General features: G+C 54.0%; 1 protein-coding gene across 9 annotated transcripts in view; it reads left to right on the forward strand.

The window, feature by feature from the left end:
• Positions 1–18,592, forward strand: part of LOC120600635 (arf-GAP with GTPase, ANK repeat and PH domain-containing protein 1) — a 317,727-nt gene that overhangs the window by 262,522 nt on the left and 36,613 nt on the right. For 8 of the 9 annotated variants that reach the window (XR_005652247.1, XM_039860060.1, XM_039860076.1 and 5 more), the window contains 3 exons: positions 292–446; positions 3,486–3,576; positions 7,888–8,110. Coding sequence is in view for 8 of the 9 variants with exons in the window: in XM_039860060.1 (XP_039715994.1) it covers positions 292–446; positions 3,486–3,576; positions 7,888–8,110 (469 nt within the window). In the remaining variant the exon portion in view is untranslated. Of the gene's footprint in view, positions 1–291; positions 447–3,485; positions 3,577–7,887; positions 8,111–16,908; positions 16,979–18,592 lie in introns of those variants that run through there. The other variant, XM_039860128.1, reaches the window with a different exon arrangement.

The raw sequence follows: 18,592 nt of genomic DNA on the forward strand, positions 1-18,592 counted from the left end.
GTCGTTTCCCGCATTGCTTCGTCTGTACCCAGCGTAGGGACGCTGACATCACACACCGCTTTTCACCTTTCCCACCCCCCGGGCCTTGGTCGGAACCCGGCTGGGCCAGGTGGCCCGGAGGACGAGGTCCTGGGTGCTGGCAGGTCCGCAGATGCGGCTCTGCAGTCCACACGCCGCCAGCCCCACCCGGGCGCCCTGAACCCAAAGGCCTCTTCGGACCGAGGCCTGGCAGAGGGATCACGGTCGCACGAAAGCTGAACTCTCCACCACCCCTCCCACTCTGTGTTTCAGAACAAGAAGAAAACTTCGAGTTTATCATCGTGTCCCTCACGGGCCAGACGTGGCACTTTGAAGCCACCACGTACGAAGAGCGTGATGCGTGGGTCCAAGCCGTGGAGAGCCAGATCCTCGCCAGCTTACAGTCCTGCGAAAGCAGCAAGAACAAGGTAAGGCCCTTAGCAGCCTGTGCCACCCCCGGGCTCAGGCGCCCCGACCGTCCGAGCAGAACGGAGGGGACAGCGTCACGTGCTACGTGCACGCGACAGGACCCCGGTGTCCTTCTGAGAAAAGAAGCTAAATAACAGAAAAGGTAAACACTTTGTGTTGATTTGTATCGAATATCACCTCGCTCCACCATGTCCGCATGGCAGGAGATCCCATTTTAAATCCGCACTCTCTCGGCCAATCCCAGACATGAAGCATTGACCTTTGTACTGCGGATGATGGAATCTCTTGGACTCTTGTTGCTTGTGTGTCTACATGTAATTTTGTTTTAGGCAGAAAACACTCAGGAAAAGAGGTGCAGATTGAAAAGACGCACTGTTCTGTTTTCATAGGTGCACAAAATTTAAGTCCATGTCAAGTTAGAACTGACTCTTGTTACAGTTGGAGAGGAAGTGTAGGTGTCACAGGTGAGTGTGCAGGGGCTTGGAGTAGAGGAAGTGTAAGTGTGCACAGGTGAGCGTGCAGAGGATTGGGGAGAGGAAGTGTAGGTGTGCACAGATGAGTGTGCAAGGGTTTAGGGAATATACAGTGTCCATTTTCGAAACTCTACTGACAAAGTCTAGTATGTGCGTTGTTCCATAATTAGAGGTAATTATTTTACATTTATTTAGCCAAGAAAAAAAAAAAAACTTTAACCTGCATTTTCTAGTTTCCTGCTCAGCGATATTTCTCGTACAAAAGTCATTTTTCCCCATTTCCTTTTTGCCATCATGGATTCCTTCAAGTTCATTATTTTAATGCTTGGATGTTTCTGACCCCTTTTCTGGGACATTGTAGAGTCTTGGAGAGCATTTCGATTTTTCAAACTATGGTCAGCTGGGAACTGAGAGAAAGGACATCACCCACAGACCCCCAGTTTCATTCGGAACAGTTTGAAGAAATTTCTGCCAATGATTTATGTTCAGCTTTGTCATTAAGAAGGGAGTCTATCCTTCAGAAAGACGGAGTGTCTTTATTACCCTCTTTAACCAGGGTAAACCAGACCACTGCCATTATTATAACGTAATTTGCTTCTCTGTTTTAAAGCTGTTTTATACCCAAGGTGGGGAGAGTCCCTGCCCTTTATTTCTGGGCACCTTACCTAACTGAGTCACCGACATGGCTCCCAAAGCGAACGCCAGTGCTTCCGGGTCCCCTCGCCTGCGGGGAACGGTGACATGTGGCACCCACACAGCATGGGGAGTTCAGTTTCAGAACAGGAGCGACGAGGGCCTGTGTACACATCTCCGAATGTTGTACAAAATCACCGCGTCTCGGGCGGGCTCCATGCCCACTGCGTGAGCCGGATTCCGGGGGCCTGGCAGAACACCGGCCTTTTCTGTCTCACACCTGGCCAGACTCTTCCTGCTCCATGAAAACAGACGGCACCACCTGGGCCTGAGTCAAACAGCAGCCTGAGAATGCTGTGCCTTTCCCGGCCCCCCACAACTGACTTGGCCTTGGGCGAACTCGCTGAGCCCTTGAGAAGGCAGACCCACACTGGTTCACCCAGGCGTTGGCTGCACAGGGGTGACAATGCACAGTGTGAAAGTCACACCCCCAGGGAACAGCTCGAAGAGAAAGTACAGACTCAGTCGAGAATGAGCTATAAGGCATGTTAGCTGCTTGTGGATAATTCAGAGTGGGTAGCAGGTGTGGACATACGTATGTACCCATGCCGTAGAAGTTACACAGGTAGACGGAGACAGCCAGACACGTCCTTGTATGCAGACACACACACATACTCTGAGTACTTGAGTAGCTAAACATACTCCGAGTATCTAAACAAAGGGAATAAAACCCCAATGATGCATTGTGCTAATTAGACAGTGGCGATTAATAAGTTATCATTGATAACTAGATAGTGAGCAATAAATTGCTTCAGTGCAACAGTTTGACATGAGATGGTTCAATTTACGAAGAATTCTTATACAGCAATCAAGCTTATTATTCTCAGCATCCTCTGAAATTTTTTGGCTTTAGCCATTAGAGTAAATGAAATGTATGCCTCGTGAACCTTAAAACCGTTACGTATCCTTCTACCTGACACCTCCGCTTCCCGGAATACACCCTTCCTTCCTCAGTGATCACAAATGCAAGCAAAGATTCGGGAACAAGCATGTTCTTTACAGCAGTGTTTGCAACAGAAAAATTGGAAACAACCATCAAAATAAATTTCAGAAACAAGTCGCAAGCGGAATATCATGCAGCCATTTAAAATGATGACGTTAGGGACTACACGATGGCATTGAGAGGCGACAACGTGTCATTAGGCAGAAAAGGCAGATTTCAAAACAAGAGATACTATGCTGGCTTTTTAAAAAAGTAACTCGCATGTAGACAGCTGTGTGTAGCAAAAGCCTACAAGAGCAGATGTCAGGATGTTAATCAGACTTAACCGTGAGAATCGTATCACAGTTTATGGATGTTCACGTTGTATTTTCTGAACTTGCCTAGAGGGGACATTCAGGTTTAAGAATAAACACCCCAGCTGCACTCACACTCCTCCCTGCCCCACGTGGTCAGTGCCTGTTGCTGTAGCAACCAAGAGAGTCTTCAGACAAATCGTGGAGCGTGGTGTGGACATGGGCTCCTGCCATGTATCGTAACAGTGCCAATTAAGCCCACCCCTTCCCAGACGAGCAGAGTACGTCTTTCCCATTCTCTAATCTGCACGCACGACAATAAAAACACGTTACCCTGTTTCATCCCTCGTCCACGTTCACGCAGAAGTGATTCGGGCTGAGCTCTTCTCTCCCGTCTCGCAGTCTCATCTGGTGAATCTTAACATGTGCTGTGTCCCCACCGTGTAACTGTGTGTGTTGCATCCTCCGCCCGTTATTCCTTTTCCTAAAGACCTCGGAAGAGGAGCCGCTGTTCGAAGTGGCCCTCGTCCTGTCTTAGCTCCCGATCTGTTTGACTTTGCCCTGGCGCTGTGAGTCGAGGCACATGTTTCTCTCGGAGCTCTTATGTCTTGCACTTGTGTCTCCCTGTATGTCCAGTCTCGGCTGACGAGCCAGAGTGAGGCGATGGCCTTGCAGTCGATACGGAACATCCGCGGGAACTCCCACTGCGTGGACTGCCAGACCCAGAGTAAGTGGGGGCGGGGCCGTCGGACTGAGCCAGAGTCGCAGTGGCCTCCCCGTCCGCGTCCCTCCGTCCGCGTCCCTCCGTCCGTGTCCCTCCGTCCGCCTCGGTCCCTGCAGCCCTGTAGGAGGCGCTGCTGCCGTGGGCCCCATCTGTTAGGGGGCAGGAAACAAAGAGCCCAAAGCTCGGGTGATAGGTCCCTGGTTACAGGACGGCGAGGGTGGCAGGAGTCACGCCGAGTGCTCCGCCTGCATGGGGCCCGAGATGAAGGACTCGAGTAGCCGACACGTGACAGAGGCTTTTTTATTTTAAGTCAGCATATCCAGTGTGGGGGACAGTGCTGGGAAGTGTCCCCCCCACACGGGGATGATGCACTGTGAGGGCCTCCACGGGGCAGATTGGCAGCGTACAGAGACAGTCTCGATCAGGTGGACGTCCCCTCCCGCTGGCCGTGACCCCCAGGACGATGCCGGGGGTGGGCGGGGGCCAAGGCCCAGCCTCAGAGGTGTCCGTCACAGCGCTGTCGGTAGAGCAGCACGTCACAGCTCCCCAGATGCGCAGAAACTGGGGAACCATTCATGGGGTGACATCGTCTCCTCGAGAAAGAGTGCACGAGCTCGGAAGTCGAGTGAGAAACATCCTCTGAGGTGCAGAAGCTTCGTGACGCGTCGCAAAACGAAATCGTGTCTGGGGCGGGAGTCCCGAAAAGCCCAGTGACTCCCTCGGGTGTTTGGGGAGAGAAGGCTGCGTTCCAGGGTTTGACGCGGCGTCTCTTTGGTGATCGGGGCCGTCCAGCTTCCCACAGTGAACGCGTCCGTCTGAGGAAATTGTCCTGCCGCGTCTCCCTCATGCACCCTCCTGGCCCCCGAGCCCGATCTGCAGTTTCTTGCGGGAATACGTAGGGACCTCTGCAGCTCCCTCTAGTGTCATGGCCAGGAGGCGTCCCTAGTGCCCCCACACTTGTGTCTTGGACACTTGGGGTCTGGCAGGTCAGACAGGTGTGAGCAAGGGTCGGCCGGAGGGCAGGCCGATTGCCACAGGTGTGGCAGACGCATGGACACTTGGGGAATCCCGGCCCCCACATCCTCCGCCTGGGGAGGGCACAGCCACGCCCTGGGCTGTCAGTCCCAGGAACCAAGCCCAGGCCCTCCCACTGGAGATCGCCACACTGGACCCTGAGGGGCCCAAAGCCACAGCCAGAGGCAGGGGACAATCCGGAGCTTTAAGGAGGCGGGGCTCCCATGCCAGTGCCGGGACACAGAGAAGCGTCCCCCCGTCACTAGGTGATGGCCGTGGGGATGCTCACGCACTGACGTTGCCAGGAAGTTATTCTCACCTGTTGGAGCAGAGGCGAGGCCCCAGCCACAGGGTGCTCACGGGAGGCCACACCTGGCAGCCATCGGTCTCCTCCGCGGCAGTCACGGGTCACGGCGTCCTCTGCCGCAGTCACGGATCACGGCCTCCTCCGCGGCAGTCACGGGTCACAGTAACTCCACCTCCCGCCCTCAGTGCCGCTGGTGCCACAGAAGTCTGCACACAGTCATCAGATTGTGTCCTGCACATGGCTGTCACCTTCAGTTCTGGCACCAGGGCTGAGTCTCGGAGCTGCTGAGGCTTGTAGGGGAGGGGTGGGGACAGTGCTCTGAGTCTTAACAAGGGGGTGTTGGGGTGCCGTGTCCATAGCTAGCCCATGGAGATGCCGTGGCGGGGAGTGGGCTTTGAAACCTGACGAGACAGTCTCACAACAGGGCAGGTGAGCCACGCAGGGATCCAGATGTGCGCAGTGGCCGTGGGCACACTGTGTGAAGTATTGACCATGGCACTCAGTGATGGCCCAGCTGTGGGGGCGTGGAGGAGACGTGACAGCCGGAGGGAGTGGTGAGGGACGAGGAGCTCAGCATCAACTCGGCTGGAAGTTCTATGGGCCGCGTGCCCTCTGCACCTGTACTTGCTGGGGCTCCCGGGAATTCTCACGTGACTCGGGGAGGTGCCCACACCACGTGTGTCGCACAGACCTTCAGAGTTTGCCCCCTTGTAGGACCTGTCGTTGGAAGTGAAGGTGGGGTCGCCCGACGTGGGTCTGGCGTTTCCAGCAGACTGCCTGCCTGCCTGCCGTGGGGCAGGTCGCTGCCGGCTCTGACCGATCTTGTCATAGTGGCCAGCGCTGTCCCCGGCACAGTGAGCCTGTCCCTTAGCCTTTCTCCTTCCCCCGTCCGCTCCCACCACACCAGCTCTGAATGGCAGTGGCAGCCGCCGGCGGGTTTTGAGTGGGGCGTGTGACACGATCAGATCGGCCGTGTCCACCCCTGGCTGACGTGCGGAGGGTGGACTGCGGGGAAGTGGAGGGCGAGGCTGCAGACTTTGGGGCTGGGCGCCCGCATTCTGCCGGTCGTGGGAGGCAGGGCGGGGCCTGGCTGGGGACTGTGGCATGGCGGTCGGGGCCGTTGGAATCCAGGGGCGGGCTCCGGGGTCCTGGCAGATGCGTGGGAGCCCCGCCACCCGGCGCTGCGATGGGGAGGGGGCCTGGCGAGGCGGTGTTGCAGGAGTGGAGTCTTGGGGAGATGCTGCCATCGTGTCTCCAGAATGCCAGCGCTCCGGCGTCTCGAGGGGAGGGAACAGCGGAGGGACGCAGGGTAGCCTCTGGGTGGCAGGAAGCTGTGGGCTGGAGTCAGGATTTGCTGGAGGAGAGCACAGGGTCCAGAAGAGATGCCCTTTTGAGTGCGAGGCAGATTTGAGGGGATGGGGGGAGGTAGTTGGGAAGAAGCGAAGATGGAGCAACCAGACGAATGGAGACAGATCGGGGAAGGTCGGGAGGCGGTGTCATCAGGTGGTGTCGTCAGGCGGCGTCATCAGGAGGCGTCATCAGGAGACGTCATCAGGAGACGTCATCAGGAGGCGTGCCAAAAGGTGGATAAAATGATGGCCAGACAGGGTCCTTCGGGTTTTTTGCCCGGTGACTGGCTCTCCTGTGCCAGGGGAACGGTGGGGATGGAGGCCAGGTCGTCAGCCCGTGGGAGGCACAGAAGCAGAGGTGGCCAGTGCAGGAGGCGGCTGTGAAGGGGCGTGGGGACAGGTGACACCAGGTGGAGGCATGCTGGGCCTCTGCCCGCTGTCGGCCACGCCTCCCCTCCCCTCCCACCCCGCGAGGCCCGGGCGCAGCCTCCACGCGGCCTGTAACTACCCTTCGACGACTCTCAGCGTTAAGTATGTGTTTCCGTGTTCATTTTTATTGTTATTATTTGGGGCGTTTGTTTTCTCTTCCCAACTGGAACGTCCTGAGGTCTCCATCACCACCTTGCTGGGTCCGAATCGGACATTGCGCTAGTGGCTGCCTAGTGTCCGGTGGGTCAGCGTACAGCCATTCCTGGTCCTCTGCCGTCTATGGAATGACCCGAAATAAGCATGTCAGTTGCCTGGGGGCTTTTGTCGTTGTTGTTGACTCTTCAGGTGTCCCTAGAGTAAACATCAGTTGTCCCTGGATGACTTGAAAGCCATTGACTGTCAGTGTCAGCCCCATCTCCGCAGATGAGCCGTAGATTCCAGTGTGAAGCCGGCCTTGGGCTCACGTTCTCAGCCGACTGACGTCACCCCACAGTGTGTGATCCAGCTCGGGGGGCCTAGGCTCATCTCTGAACTCATTCCTTGTCCTTGGCGTAGGATCACAGAGGCACATTGCCATTCATTCTGCGAGTCAGGTCCGATGGGACTGGGTAGGGACCCCACCTGGGGACCCTGCCCACCATCTTGCTGCCATTGGGGGTGGCTTCAGTGGCTACCCCGAAAAAGCATCACCAAAAACCACAGTTCTTCGTCCTGGTATGCCTCTCTTTCCGCTTTGGAATTCGCACACGTGCTCATCATGTGACTGATGAGAACGTGGACGTGCCTGTGGTTGCAGAAGCAGGTGTGAGGGGCAGTATATCTTTGGGAATGACCCAGCTGGCCCTCGCCACACCCGCCAGCAGGGGCCGCCATCCACAGTGGATGGTGTGTGTTGTCGTGGCGCGTCTGTCCTCTCGGGGGAGAAGGCTGCTGTCGAAGTGTCGGGAAATGAATCTTATTGTGTGGGAAATTCCAAGATCCCAAGGCTTTGGCCGAAGCCAGATATTTAAAAGTAGCCGTCGACAGTCCAGTCTTTTGAGACACCTAAAACAGCACCATGTACTGGCTGGGACGTGATTACAACCTGTGAGATTCCAGAGGGGACTCTGACCGTGAGCTCCGACCGACGGGCTGCTCCGTCGCTGACACCCTACGGGCAGTGGAGTGAGTGGGGACGGTCTGATCACGTGTGGCACCCTCTTCCTCTCCCCACAGATCCTAACTGGGCCAGTTTGAACTTAGGGGCCCTCATGTGTATCGAGTGCTCAGGGATCCACCGGAACCTCGGCACCCACCTCTCCCGAGTCCGATCTCTGGACCTGGACGACTGGCCGATCGAGCTGATCAAGGTGATGTCATCCATTGGGAACGAGCTGGCCAACAGCGTCTGGGAAGAGAACAGCCAGGGGCGGACGAAGCCCTCAGTGGACTCCACAAGGTAGGACTGTGGGAAGGGCTGTGTCTCCGGGGAGTCTTGCCAACAGTTAGACAACCGGAAATGACCTTGGTGACAGCCACCGGTGCACCTGCCCTGCCGACCTGCAGCAACACTGGTCAGAACAGCACAGGAAGGTCTGTATTTAAAATGGGTCTTCGACAGACGTGGACTACTCAGACTCCTCAATTTTTTCTGTTTATTTTTACACCTTGGGGACTCTGCTCCCCCTCTTAGAAATGCATTGAGCTTCTAACCTTATAAATATGTCACGTTAATTAATCCATTTCTGATAGGAGTAAGCCGTGCCGTTAGCACCATTTATAACTTCTGATTCTTTAATTTTGTTTTTCCTACATCTTTGATGAGCATCTACTCCGTCGGTTCAGGCACACACACAGTTTATGCTAACAAAATAAATTTAATTTTCTAAAATATATTTCTAACACTTTTAATCAACCAAGTAGGGTGTCATGTATGGTGACTCCTCATTAACGTTAATTGTTACCCAGTGTAAAAAACGCATTTATTTTGAGGCCGTTTAGTCTCTCATTTTTCATTTACAGCTATTATAAACCGTTTTTGAGTACGCATGCATATTTAATGCACCTAAGAGGTGATGAAATGGCATGTCTTCGAGGACGCCTGCTTCGTAGTGGCGGAAAGGACCATTCATCTCCGTGGGTTTTGAGGAAGAGGCTCCCGCGGGTGCACATCCCACACCCCACATCCGAAGCAGGGTGTGGGGTTCGCTTGCGGCGTTCACTCCCCAGACATTAGCGCCGTTTGAACTTCTCTGGTTTGCTCTGCTGGAGATCAGACTGCAGGACAGTCCAGGGGGCGGGCTCCGGTCGGGCACACAGGAGGGACCAGAGATGGGTTCCTCCCGCCGCGTGCTGGTCGCGTGCGGGCAGTGGGTGGACCGCTTCATCAGCGCTGGAAAAAACGAATCCCTGGTGCCACCTCCGGTTCACTGCGGAGGACGGAGCTGCTGTGTCGTCTGCCCTGCTTCTCTTCGGGGCGGGGGGCCCAGCGTGAGCTCGTCTGCGATGGCAGAGGTGTGCTGGGCGGGGCTTTGTGTACGAGCTGTGGCATGCGACGTGAACACGGACAACTTTCTTACAAGCCAAAGAACCGACGCGCTTGAAAAAAATTATTTGTCTTGATTTAGCACACAGAAATCAGCTGGGTCGTCCACTCACAACATTCTTAAAAGGTTAATTCTTGTTTTCCTCTCCAGTTTTTCATAGACATAGTTTCTTTGAAGGATATTTGGGTCTGAAAACGAAAAACAAGTGGGAATTGGATTGCATGTGAGTGCAGAAAACAGCGGTTTAAAAAAGTTGGAAAATTAACTTCATGCATTTTACCGTTTTTGTGTAAAAGGAATGTATATACTGTTGCTAACATCATGAATTCGAAGGTTTGTTTTTCCATCTGTCAGAATTCGGCGCCTTTAGAATGATCGGAAACAAAGATGTGGATTAATTTCTTTTTGATGGCTTAGGTGCATTTTACTGGTTTTCTTCCCGAAGGATGTGGGTTAAGTTTTTTACCGGTGACTATATTAATGTCATCCCAGTCACAAGCGACGACCGTGTGCACAGGTGTGTGCAGTTGTGTTCCCATGTGGTGGCCAGGCGCGTGCGCGTGCGCCATTCTGTCCCACGTAGGGCCGTGCACCTCACGCCTGTGTGTTTCAGAGACGTTTCGGGGCCTTCCTTTCTCACGAGTCGAGCGACCGCCGTTAAGCACCCCCTGTCCTTTGGTCATGTGTCCTTCCCCGAGGCGCCGTGGGCTGCTTTTCCTCTCAAAGGTGGTGGGGGTGGGGGCAGGTCACCTGGTGTTTCCGGGGTGACTCTGGGATCCCTGAAATCTGTCCGTGTCTAAGAAAGAAACACATATGAGAGTCGAACGGTTCTTTTTTTTGCCTTTTATAATTCTCCCAGGGAGTTTTGTTTTTGTTTTTAATTAAACTCAACACATATTTACTGAGCGCCGTCTCATAGAGAAGCGGTAAATGTCGGTTGTGGCTCTGCAGTGCGTGGCGGCCGTCCCCAGGGCCAGCTCAGGGCGCCGGAACTGGGCAGAATCCACAGAATGGGGGGGTGCGTGCAGCCGCCGTGCTCCAGGGACATTTCACTGGAGAAGCGACATCTGAGCTTTAAAATATGGGGTGATTTCCAGGCCTAAGGGTGTAGGGGCTTTTACCCTGGAGGAGGGGAGTGGCCTCGGCAAACACAGGAGTGTGATGCCTCGGGGGCGAGTCTGGAAATCTCGAGGCGGTCACCCATGGGGCCAGACCCTCGGGTAAGTGGGAAATGTGGATGTGGGGCAGAGCCAGGGCCAGGGCGAGCCTTCGAGCCGGGGGTGATGGAGCAATAGCAACAGGGGGTGGATGGACAGTGAGCCGTCGGGGCCAGTCCGGGTTCAGGAAAGGTCCGTCTATTCCCAACAGCACTAATGGCAGCCAGCGGTGTCGCCAGGAGGGATGGAGACGAGGCGAGGAGGCCATGGAGGGCTGTGGTCCTAGTGGAACATGTGCCAGCCTTAGATACACTGTAGAAATGAGAACCAATAATAACATAGTTGTTATTACATCGTAGTATAACCATGCAGTAACTCACACACCCGCCACCTTCCCTACCTCCTGCGGTTGCTTCAAATAGAGATGAAAAGCTCAAGATTTGGGCCTGAATTTCGACGTCAGTCTGGGATGTGAGACTCGATACCTGGTCAGGATCCTGCCTCCCCAAGACAGGAAGGAAAGACCCGCCCCCCACCCACCCCTCGGCATCTCTCTGCCAAACCTGTGATTGCTAGCAGAAACAGCTGGAGGGGTCTTTTAATGTGGCCCTAAGGTGAAACTAAGAAGAAATATTTCAATAAATTTTTATCTCTATCCAAGGAAGAGCCAAGTGCAATATATGCAGCCGGAGTCTTTGAAAAAGGGCCCAGCTGTTTTCCCGAGAAGCTTCGGTCCATTCCATCTTTTTCAGAAGATTCATTCTGACAGTGGAATATAATTAGAAATGTGATGTTCCAGCCCCCAAACACACACACGCACACACAGAGAGATTGATTGATTCACGAACATGGGAATGTGGAATAAAGCAGATTCTTCTCCAAAGGAGCGACTGGTCGGCCCCCCAAAAGCACCCCGCATCGGAGTCACCCAGACCTGTGCGCGCGATGGGACAGGCGCCTCCGACCAGCCGGCGGCCTTCTGCGGCCGTGCCCGCACCCCGACCCGTAATTGGTTGCCGGGTCTCAGCCACCCCGAGAGCCGCCCGGCGGTTCAGACTTTGGACAGCGTTGTGATCCATCGAAGCTGACGACGGCGCCGCGTATTGACTTCCCATTCCTAACCCGGCAATCGTTAGTCAGGAAGAGCATCTTTTAATTACTCCCAGGAAGAAGGAAAAAAATCTTTTCGGGTGGATTCTGCAACAACTGCTATTTTTTCCAGTGCATTCGATATTAAATTTATCGTCACAGAAGGGAAGAGGGTGGCCTTCGTCCCCCGCCGTGATGGCGGTTTAATTTGGAGAAGGGAACGTGGGCAGGAGGTCGATGCCGTAACAATTAACTACATCTGGGCTGAAATCAGAATGCCGCTCTCTAATTGCTATTGATACCATTTAAGCTCACACTTAAAATATTGATTTTAAACGGGGATGCTGACGTAGGGTCATAACGCGACAGAGTTAACTAGGTTTTCGGGGTTTAGAGGGGCACTTTGTGGTCTCTAGAGCCAGGACTCCGGGATACTCAGCCTGTGAGTCTGTGCACGGCACCGTGTAGTTTGTCATCGTACACATGTGGGCCTGGAGCCACCAGGCGGGGCTCTGTGTCCACTGTGAGGACACAGGTTATGACCTTAGAGAGACGTCACCAAGCTCCTCAGTGACCCTTTCAAATGAAAGAAGAAGCTCAGAGGTGGAGAGCGTAAAACAGTCACGCGCCCGCTGATCGAGGGGACACGTGAACGAGCGAACTCGCGGCGGCTCAGCGTCCACCCGTCCGGTGCTCTCGCCACCTCGGGATCCCTCGTGCATCTCAGCGAGGTTGGGACTTGGACAAGCGCAGTAGACGGCAGAGCCACATCGGCAAACCGGTGAGCTCGCCCCACCGTCGGCCACGCCGTGGTGCCCAGCGGCCTGCGGGCTGCGTACCCGTGCGGGCGTTACCCCCGTTCACTCGCAAGCCTTCAGGATCGACTGCCGTGGGGATCACTTCCTGCCAGGACCGAGCAGAGCCCTCGGGTGCCACGTGCCCCCCGGCAGCTTCCCTCCCTTCGTCTCCCAGCTTCGTGTCTCGGCGTTGGGGCGCCCGGCCGTGCAGGTCTGCGGGGACCGGCTGCTGTCGCCTGTCCGTGGTGGTGCAGGATCCCAGAGGAGGAGAATGCTGTTCTCACGTCCGCGAAGAGCCCGTGAGGGAGGCCGCGAGCCCAGCCGACGTCGCATCCGCCTCCCGTTCCGCCTGGAGGCAGCTGGTTCTGCGTTCACTCCTTTCCCTCGATTAGCATCCTCTCTCTCTCTCTCTCTCTCTCTCTCTCTTTTTCCCCCATTATTCGCCAGTTCACCTGCGCACCTCAACTCCCCTCTTGTCTGAACTTATAAAAGGACAGCACTTCGGGAGGAAGACTCGTAGCCGGACGTCGGGAGTCTGCGTGGGAGAGTGTGGCCACGCACTTGTCGCCGGAACGGCCCGCCCAGTGACCCGGGGTCCGCTTCTCTTTGATTCCAGAACGCCGCTTTCATCTTATTTATGCACATGGAGATATTGATAAAGGGAAAATGTATCCAAACTGAAAATAATTGGATCCCCACCGCTAACTCTGAGATATTAAAAGCAGTACCACTTGGCCACGTCTTTGTCTCGGTAGGTTTGATCATAAGATCACAATATAGTAATCTCGGGCTCAAATTTCTGGCATGGAGATGTCCTATTCCAAATGGGGCCTCGGGGACACCAGTGCCCGCAGCCCCGGGATTGTCTCATCTTATTATTTTTCAACAGTTCTTGGCCCGCCGAGGTCAATGTTTTGTCTCTTTTGAGTGTTCCTCTATGCTTGAAACCTTTTCCTATTTTCTTTCTTTAAAAAAAAAAAAGAAAGAAAGAAAGAAAGAAAAGAAAAGAAAATGGGCAGGGGGAGAAATAGGGGGAAAAAAATAAAAAAAGAGGACTTCGCAGTGATGACCAGAACCCATCTGCGGTCGGGTGGCATCTGCTCCCCACATGTCACTTCTCTCATTAACAAGCAATTGAATTAATTAAATGCTACTCAGAACACGCATAACAAGCTACCGGCAGTGTCCAAATTAGCACTGATAATCAAGGATGATTTCCTTTATTATCCTGCTAAGTGGCGTGCAGACTCTCATCTCCCTGTCTGCGCTCAGTTATTTACATACCCCCAGCTTCTGCCTTTGGAAGCGGAGGTTATCTTACCTAGTTAATTTGCCACGATCACCGAGCACGGCCGACGGACGCCCTGCCCCCGCACCGCCGCCGCGTGCCCCCCTCCCCGCCTGCCCTTCCCCGGCCCCAGCCTTTGTAGCTCAAGCTCACTGATAAATTAAAGGCCACCCCTGTGGTCTCTCAAGTGAGTAATAGAGGCAGAAATTTCATTTTGCAACTGGCTGATTTAATGATCCAAAGGGTAATTAATGGCCTGATTATCTTAATGTTAAATGTGTCCAGCAGCAATTACCGTGACCTCCCGCGTGTCAAGGTCCGGGCTGTGCTCCTCTTTCAATTAAGTTCTCTGGGGCTTAATGGTACGAATAAACTCCTCTGATTCTGTCATTCCGGACAGGCGCAGAGGGTTCGGGGAGCTGGGGGCTCGCCGGGGGTTTTAATCAGCCTGTCTGTCTTCTGTGCCTGCGACCGGCACACACAAGGACAGCGTAACTTTCTTCTTCCCTGGGCGGGCCCACCCCCCACACACGCTGTCCGTTGTTTTGTTTTATTATTTTCCCGTATTTATTTCGGGGCTCTGAGGGAGAATTCCGTTTGCGGAGGAAGCCGCTGTGCTGCTCCGTGAGGCTCGTCTCTTCCAATATAAATTATCATGTGAGCGCCGTGGTTTTCCTGTTTGACAGGCTTAATTAATTGGCAGGAGCCCCCGAAAATGACAGTGCCACTAATTGCAACTCAGAGTGAATTTCTGTCATCGCGGCGTGCCTGTCAGCGGCCATGCCTTGGCCCTCGCCCGCAGAGCGGCCCAGCCTCCTGGCCTCCTGGCCGGGCAGGGACGGTGTCCTGAGCAAGGGGCGCCAGAGGCAGACTCCGAGCAGCCGGGGGTTTGCAGGCACCCTCTGCGTGCGGCGGTGACATTTCCCGCCGATGAAGTTCAGACCCCCGCAGCTCAGCGAATGCAGCCGCTGCGTGGGGACCTCGGGGCTCACTCAAGGTATTCTAGCAACTTCCCGTGGCAGGCCAGCCTGGGATCTCTCCGAGCGCCGTGACGCACCCAGCGACCACTCTTGACTGGGTGGCCCTCGTTAGCACGTCGCTAAATCCGCTCGCGCCTAGCGGGGCTCTGCGCCCAGATCAGAATGTTCCACCGTGAATACTCAGGCAGTTAGGGAAATGTACAAATGAGGGATCCAAGCGCGTTGACGCTGCCTCAAAAATCATACCTCTGGATCGCGGCCGATGGCAGATGCGGAGACTCACCCCGGCCGCCGCGGCCGGGGGCTCGGTGGGGGCCCGCGCTCGGCCCGCACACGCTCTGCGATGCAGCTCTGGGGTGGACTAGCTCTAGTTATGAGAAAGGCGAATTTAAGAAGGGTCTCCATAAAGGTGAGCAAAACAGGGTAGCTTTCGAAAGGATAACGGCCCCTGCCCTTTGCCTCGGAGCCAGATGGACAGATCCGCTCTCGGCTCGTTAGGGCCTCACAGGGCCCGGCGGCTCGTTTGATCCTGCAGGAGACCAAATGTGAGCTGGGAGCCAGCTCTGTGACCGGGAGGGCTGTCACGGGCTGAAAATCCCTAGCGTTTACTCTCTGAAATGGAGACAATTAAGGAGTTTTTGGTTTGTTTTTTTTTTATTTTTAAGAATTTCTATTATCCGGTCGGTGGAAGCGCGAGGCATCAGCTGGCTTCCGGTGCCCCGGCCACGTGCGGGGCTCCGTCCGTCCGTGAGCGTCTGCGAGGGAAGTCAGTGTGCATGAACCCGCCGGCGCTCGGGAGGCGCCCTGCACGCGGGCCCGTGAACGCTCTGACCGGCCGCCCCGTTGCGTCCCTCCAGCAGCAGGGCACGTGCAGGGGTCCGTCCTCTCAGTGCCGTCTCGATCGTTCTGCAGCAGAAACTCTCCTCCGAGGACCCGTTCCCTTTCCTCTTCCCAGTAACGAAGGAGTCAGAGGAACCAGCCTGCGTGCGGCCTTCCCGGCGCGCCCTGTGCCTCTCCTGAGCACGGGGCCGACCTCTGACCGGCCACGAGCCCCGCTTTCTAGGTGTGAAGATTGTGAAGTTAAGGTCCTTCGGTCACTTGTCCAGGGTCCAGCGGGACTGTAGGGCGAGTCGCCCGAACCCAGGACCCGACTCCTGAAACCCATCCTGGTCCCTCTCTGGTCCTCATCCCGCTCAGCATCGCATGTCCGCTTCCGACGGTCAGACGCAGCAACACACACACACACACACACGTTTCTATGTACGTATATATATACGTATGTAATGGATGTAAGCATACTATGTATAATAGCATAACTACATCATCTTTCAGCTTATAAAATCTGATAACCTCACTCACGGTAACTTTAAGAAGAAGAATAAAGCATCATCCATTTAGTCTGCTTTCGTGAGGCGAATCTGACTTTTTTAGGTCACACAGTCATGATTCCCAAGTCTTAATTCTCTGTAGTTGATGCTGATCCTACGAGCTTCTGTGGAAAATAGCGCCAAGACCTCTGGATACCCAGCTCGGCCAGTATGGGCCGGGGGCTCGAACCCCAGCCCTTCCCGGGACCACATCCTCCCACCCGAGCCTCCCTCTGTGCGTGTCCCTGACCCCGCTGACTGCTGGAAACGCTCAGCTCGTACTTTAGACAGCCTGACGGTCGTGTGTGTTACCTGCGAGACGAAATGTGGAATGGGCTAGAGGGTCTCCAGTGCAGGTGCGTGGCCGGCATCTTCTGCAATTTTAATTTTTTTAACAACCAGAACGTTTTCTTTTGTGAGGTGAGACGAGCTATCATGTCCACCCACTGGATCGTGTAGATTTAATACTAAAAGAAAACAATATTTATGACGTTTCCTGGGATCCTTTTTACCTGGAAAACTTGCCCAGCTTTGTCCCTGGTCTTTCCTGCTGGCAGTGAGAGAGAGAAGCAGTCCTTTGGGTGCTGGAGAGAGTCTGCTAAGTAGGAGCTGCGGTCCGTATTTATTTTGCTTTGTGTCTGTAGAGGGGTTTATTTATTTCAGCATCACCTAGAAATGCACATTCCGGGGCCTCACCCCAGGCCCACCCAATCAGGATCCCTGGGGTGGGGCCCAGCAATGTGTTAGAATTCTCTGGGTGATTCTTACGCACATTAAAGTTCGGGGAGCACTGGTCTACAGCGAGCAGTATAAACAAATGTCCACAACCCTGCCCGGAGTCCCCCTCCCTGTCTGAGCTCAGGTCCCTGAACTTTATTTTTCATTTCTCGAGACCAAGGTGCGCGTCCTCGCTTTTTACCTGACATCTCCGGTGTACCGTCCCAGCGAGGGCTGCCACCCACAGAGAGTGTCGCGGCATCTGGCCCCAGTGCAAGATGATGGTACACTCTGATCCAGTGTCGTTTTCCCCCAGGAATGCAAGGTCGGCTCAATACACGAGAATCAGTCGATGCCATACAACACACTAATAGAACAAATGACAAGGCTACGTGATCATCTCAAAGAGATGCAGAAAATACAGTTGACAGATTTCAGTGCCCTTACACGATGCAAACTCTCGGCAAACTGCAACTAGGGGGAACTTCCTCAGCCCGATGAAGGCTGTCTGTGAAAAACCCAGAGCCGACACCGTCGTTCACGGTAAAGCACTGAAAGCATCTGCCCGTGAGGTCAGAAACGAGTCCAGGGGAGTCTCTGTCACCACCTATATTTGCAGATGACGTGCTTTTGTGTATAGAAAACCTGAAGGAATCCACACTGAACGATCAGAGCTGATTCAATGAGTTCAGGAAGATGAAGGAAACGAGATCAATCCACAGAACTCAGCTGTGCTTCTGCACGCTGACAGTGGACCTCGAAATAAAAATAAGGACACCATTTCAATTGCAGCGGCATCAGAAAGAAAAATATGCTTAGGAATAAATGTAACATATGTATCGAAGACTACGGAGCGTCGCTGAAAGAAAGTGAAGGAGACTTAAATTGGCAAGACGTCTGTGTTCGTGGATCGGGAGCCTGAATGTGGTTAAGACAGCAGCCCTTCCCAAACCGATGTGCGGAGTCAACACAACCCCTGGCGGAATCACAAACGCTTTTTTTTTTGTACAGAACTGGACAAGCCAATTCTACACTTCATATGGAAATTCGAGAGACCCCCCTCAGACAGGCAAAACAATCTTGAAAAAGAATAGCAAAGTTAGAGGACTCATACATCCCGATTTCAAAACTTACTGCAAAACGACAATAATTCAAGATCGCGCGATACTGGCGTGAGAATAGACATATAGATCAGATGAAGTAAATAAGCCCGTACGTCCGCGATGAATTGATTTCCAACAGCGATGCGCAGACAACCCGACGAGGGAAGAATGGTCGTCTCAGCGAGCGGTGCTGGCACAGCGGGGTGTGCCCATGCGAAAGGAGGCGGTCGGACCTCTCCCTCACGTCACGTACAGAAATCAACGCCAAAGCAGTCCGAGACCCGAGCGTAAAACAAGCTGTAAAACTTTTAGAAGCAAACAGGCACATCTTTGATACCTGAAGCACAAGCAGCAGAAGACCTCGATCAGTTATACTTCATCAAAATTTAAAAATGTGGTGCTTTCAAGGACAATATCGAGAAAGTCAAAAGGCGCAGAATGAGCAAAAATACTTGAAAACCATATATCTAGTAAGAGCCTGGCATCCATAATGTATAAGGAATGTGTACTATTCAGCAGCAGAAGACAAATAACTCAATTTTAAAATGTGCAAAGAACGTGAATCAACGTTTCCCTAAAGGAGACATACAGATAGCCAATGAGCACACGAACGTACGTCAGACATCGCTACTTCCTAGGGAAATGCAGGTCAAACCCACAGTGAGGTACTGCCCCACACCCCCCGCGACGGCCATCATAAGGGACAGTGGCCAGTGGGGCGGGTGTGGGGGATCGGAGCGCTCGCATGCTGCCAGGGAGACTTAAATGGCAGTCACTTTGGAAAATACCCTGACAGCTCCTCAAAAAACTCGAACCTAGAGTTACCTTGTGACCTGTCCATTCCACCCTAGCCTAGGTGCGTACCCAAGAGAAATGACAACACGTGTCCGCTCAAAA

The sequence above is a fragment of the Pteropus medius genome, unplaced genomic scaffold (assembly GCF_902729225.1).
Source record: "Pteropus medius unplaced genomic scaffold, Ma_sr-lr_union100, whole genome shotgun sequence".
Classification (NCBI taxonomy): domain Eukaryota; kingdom Metazoa; phylum Chordata; class Mammalia; order Chiroptera; family Pteropodidae; genus Pteropus; species Pteropus medius.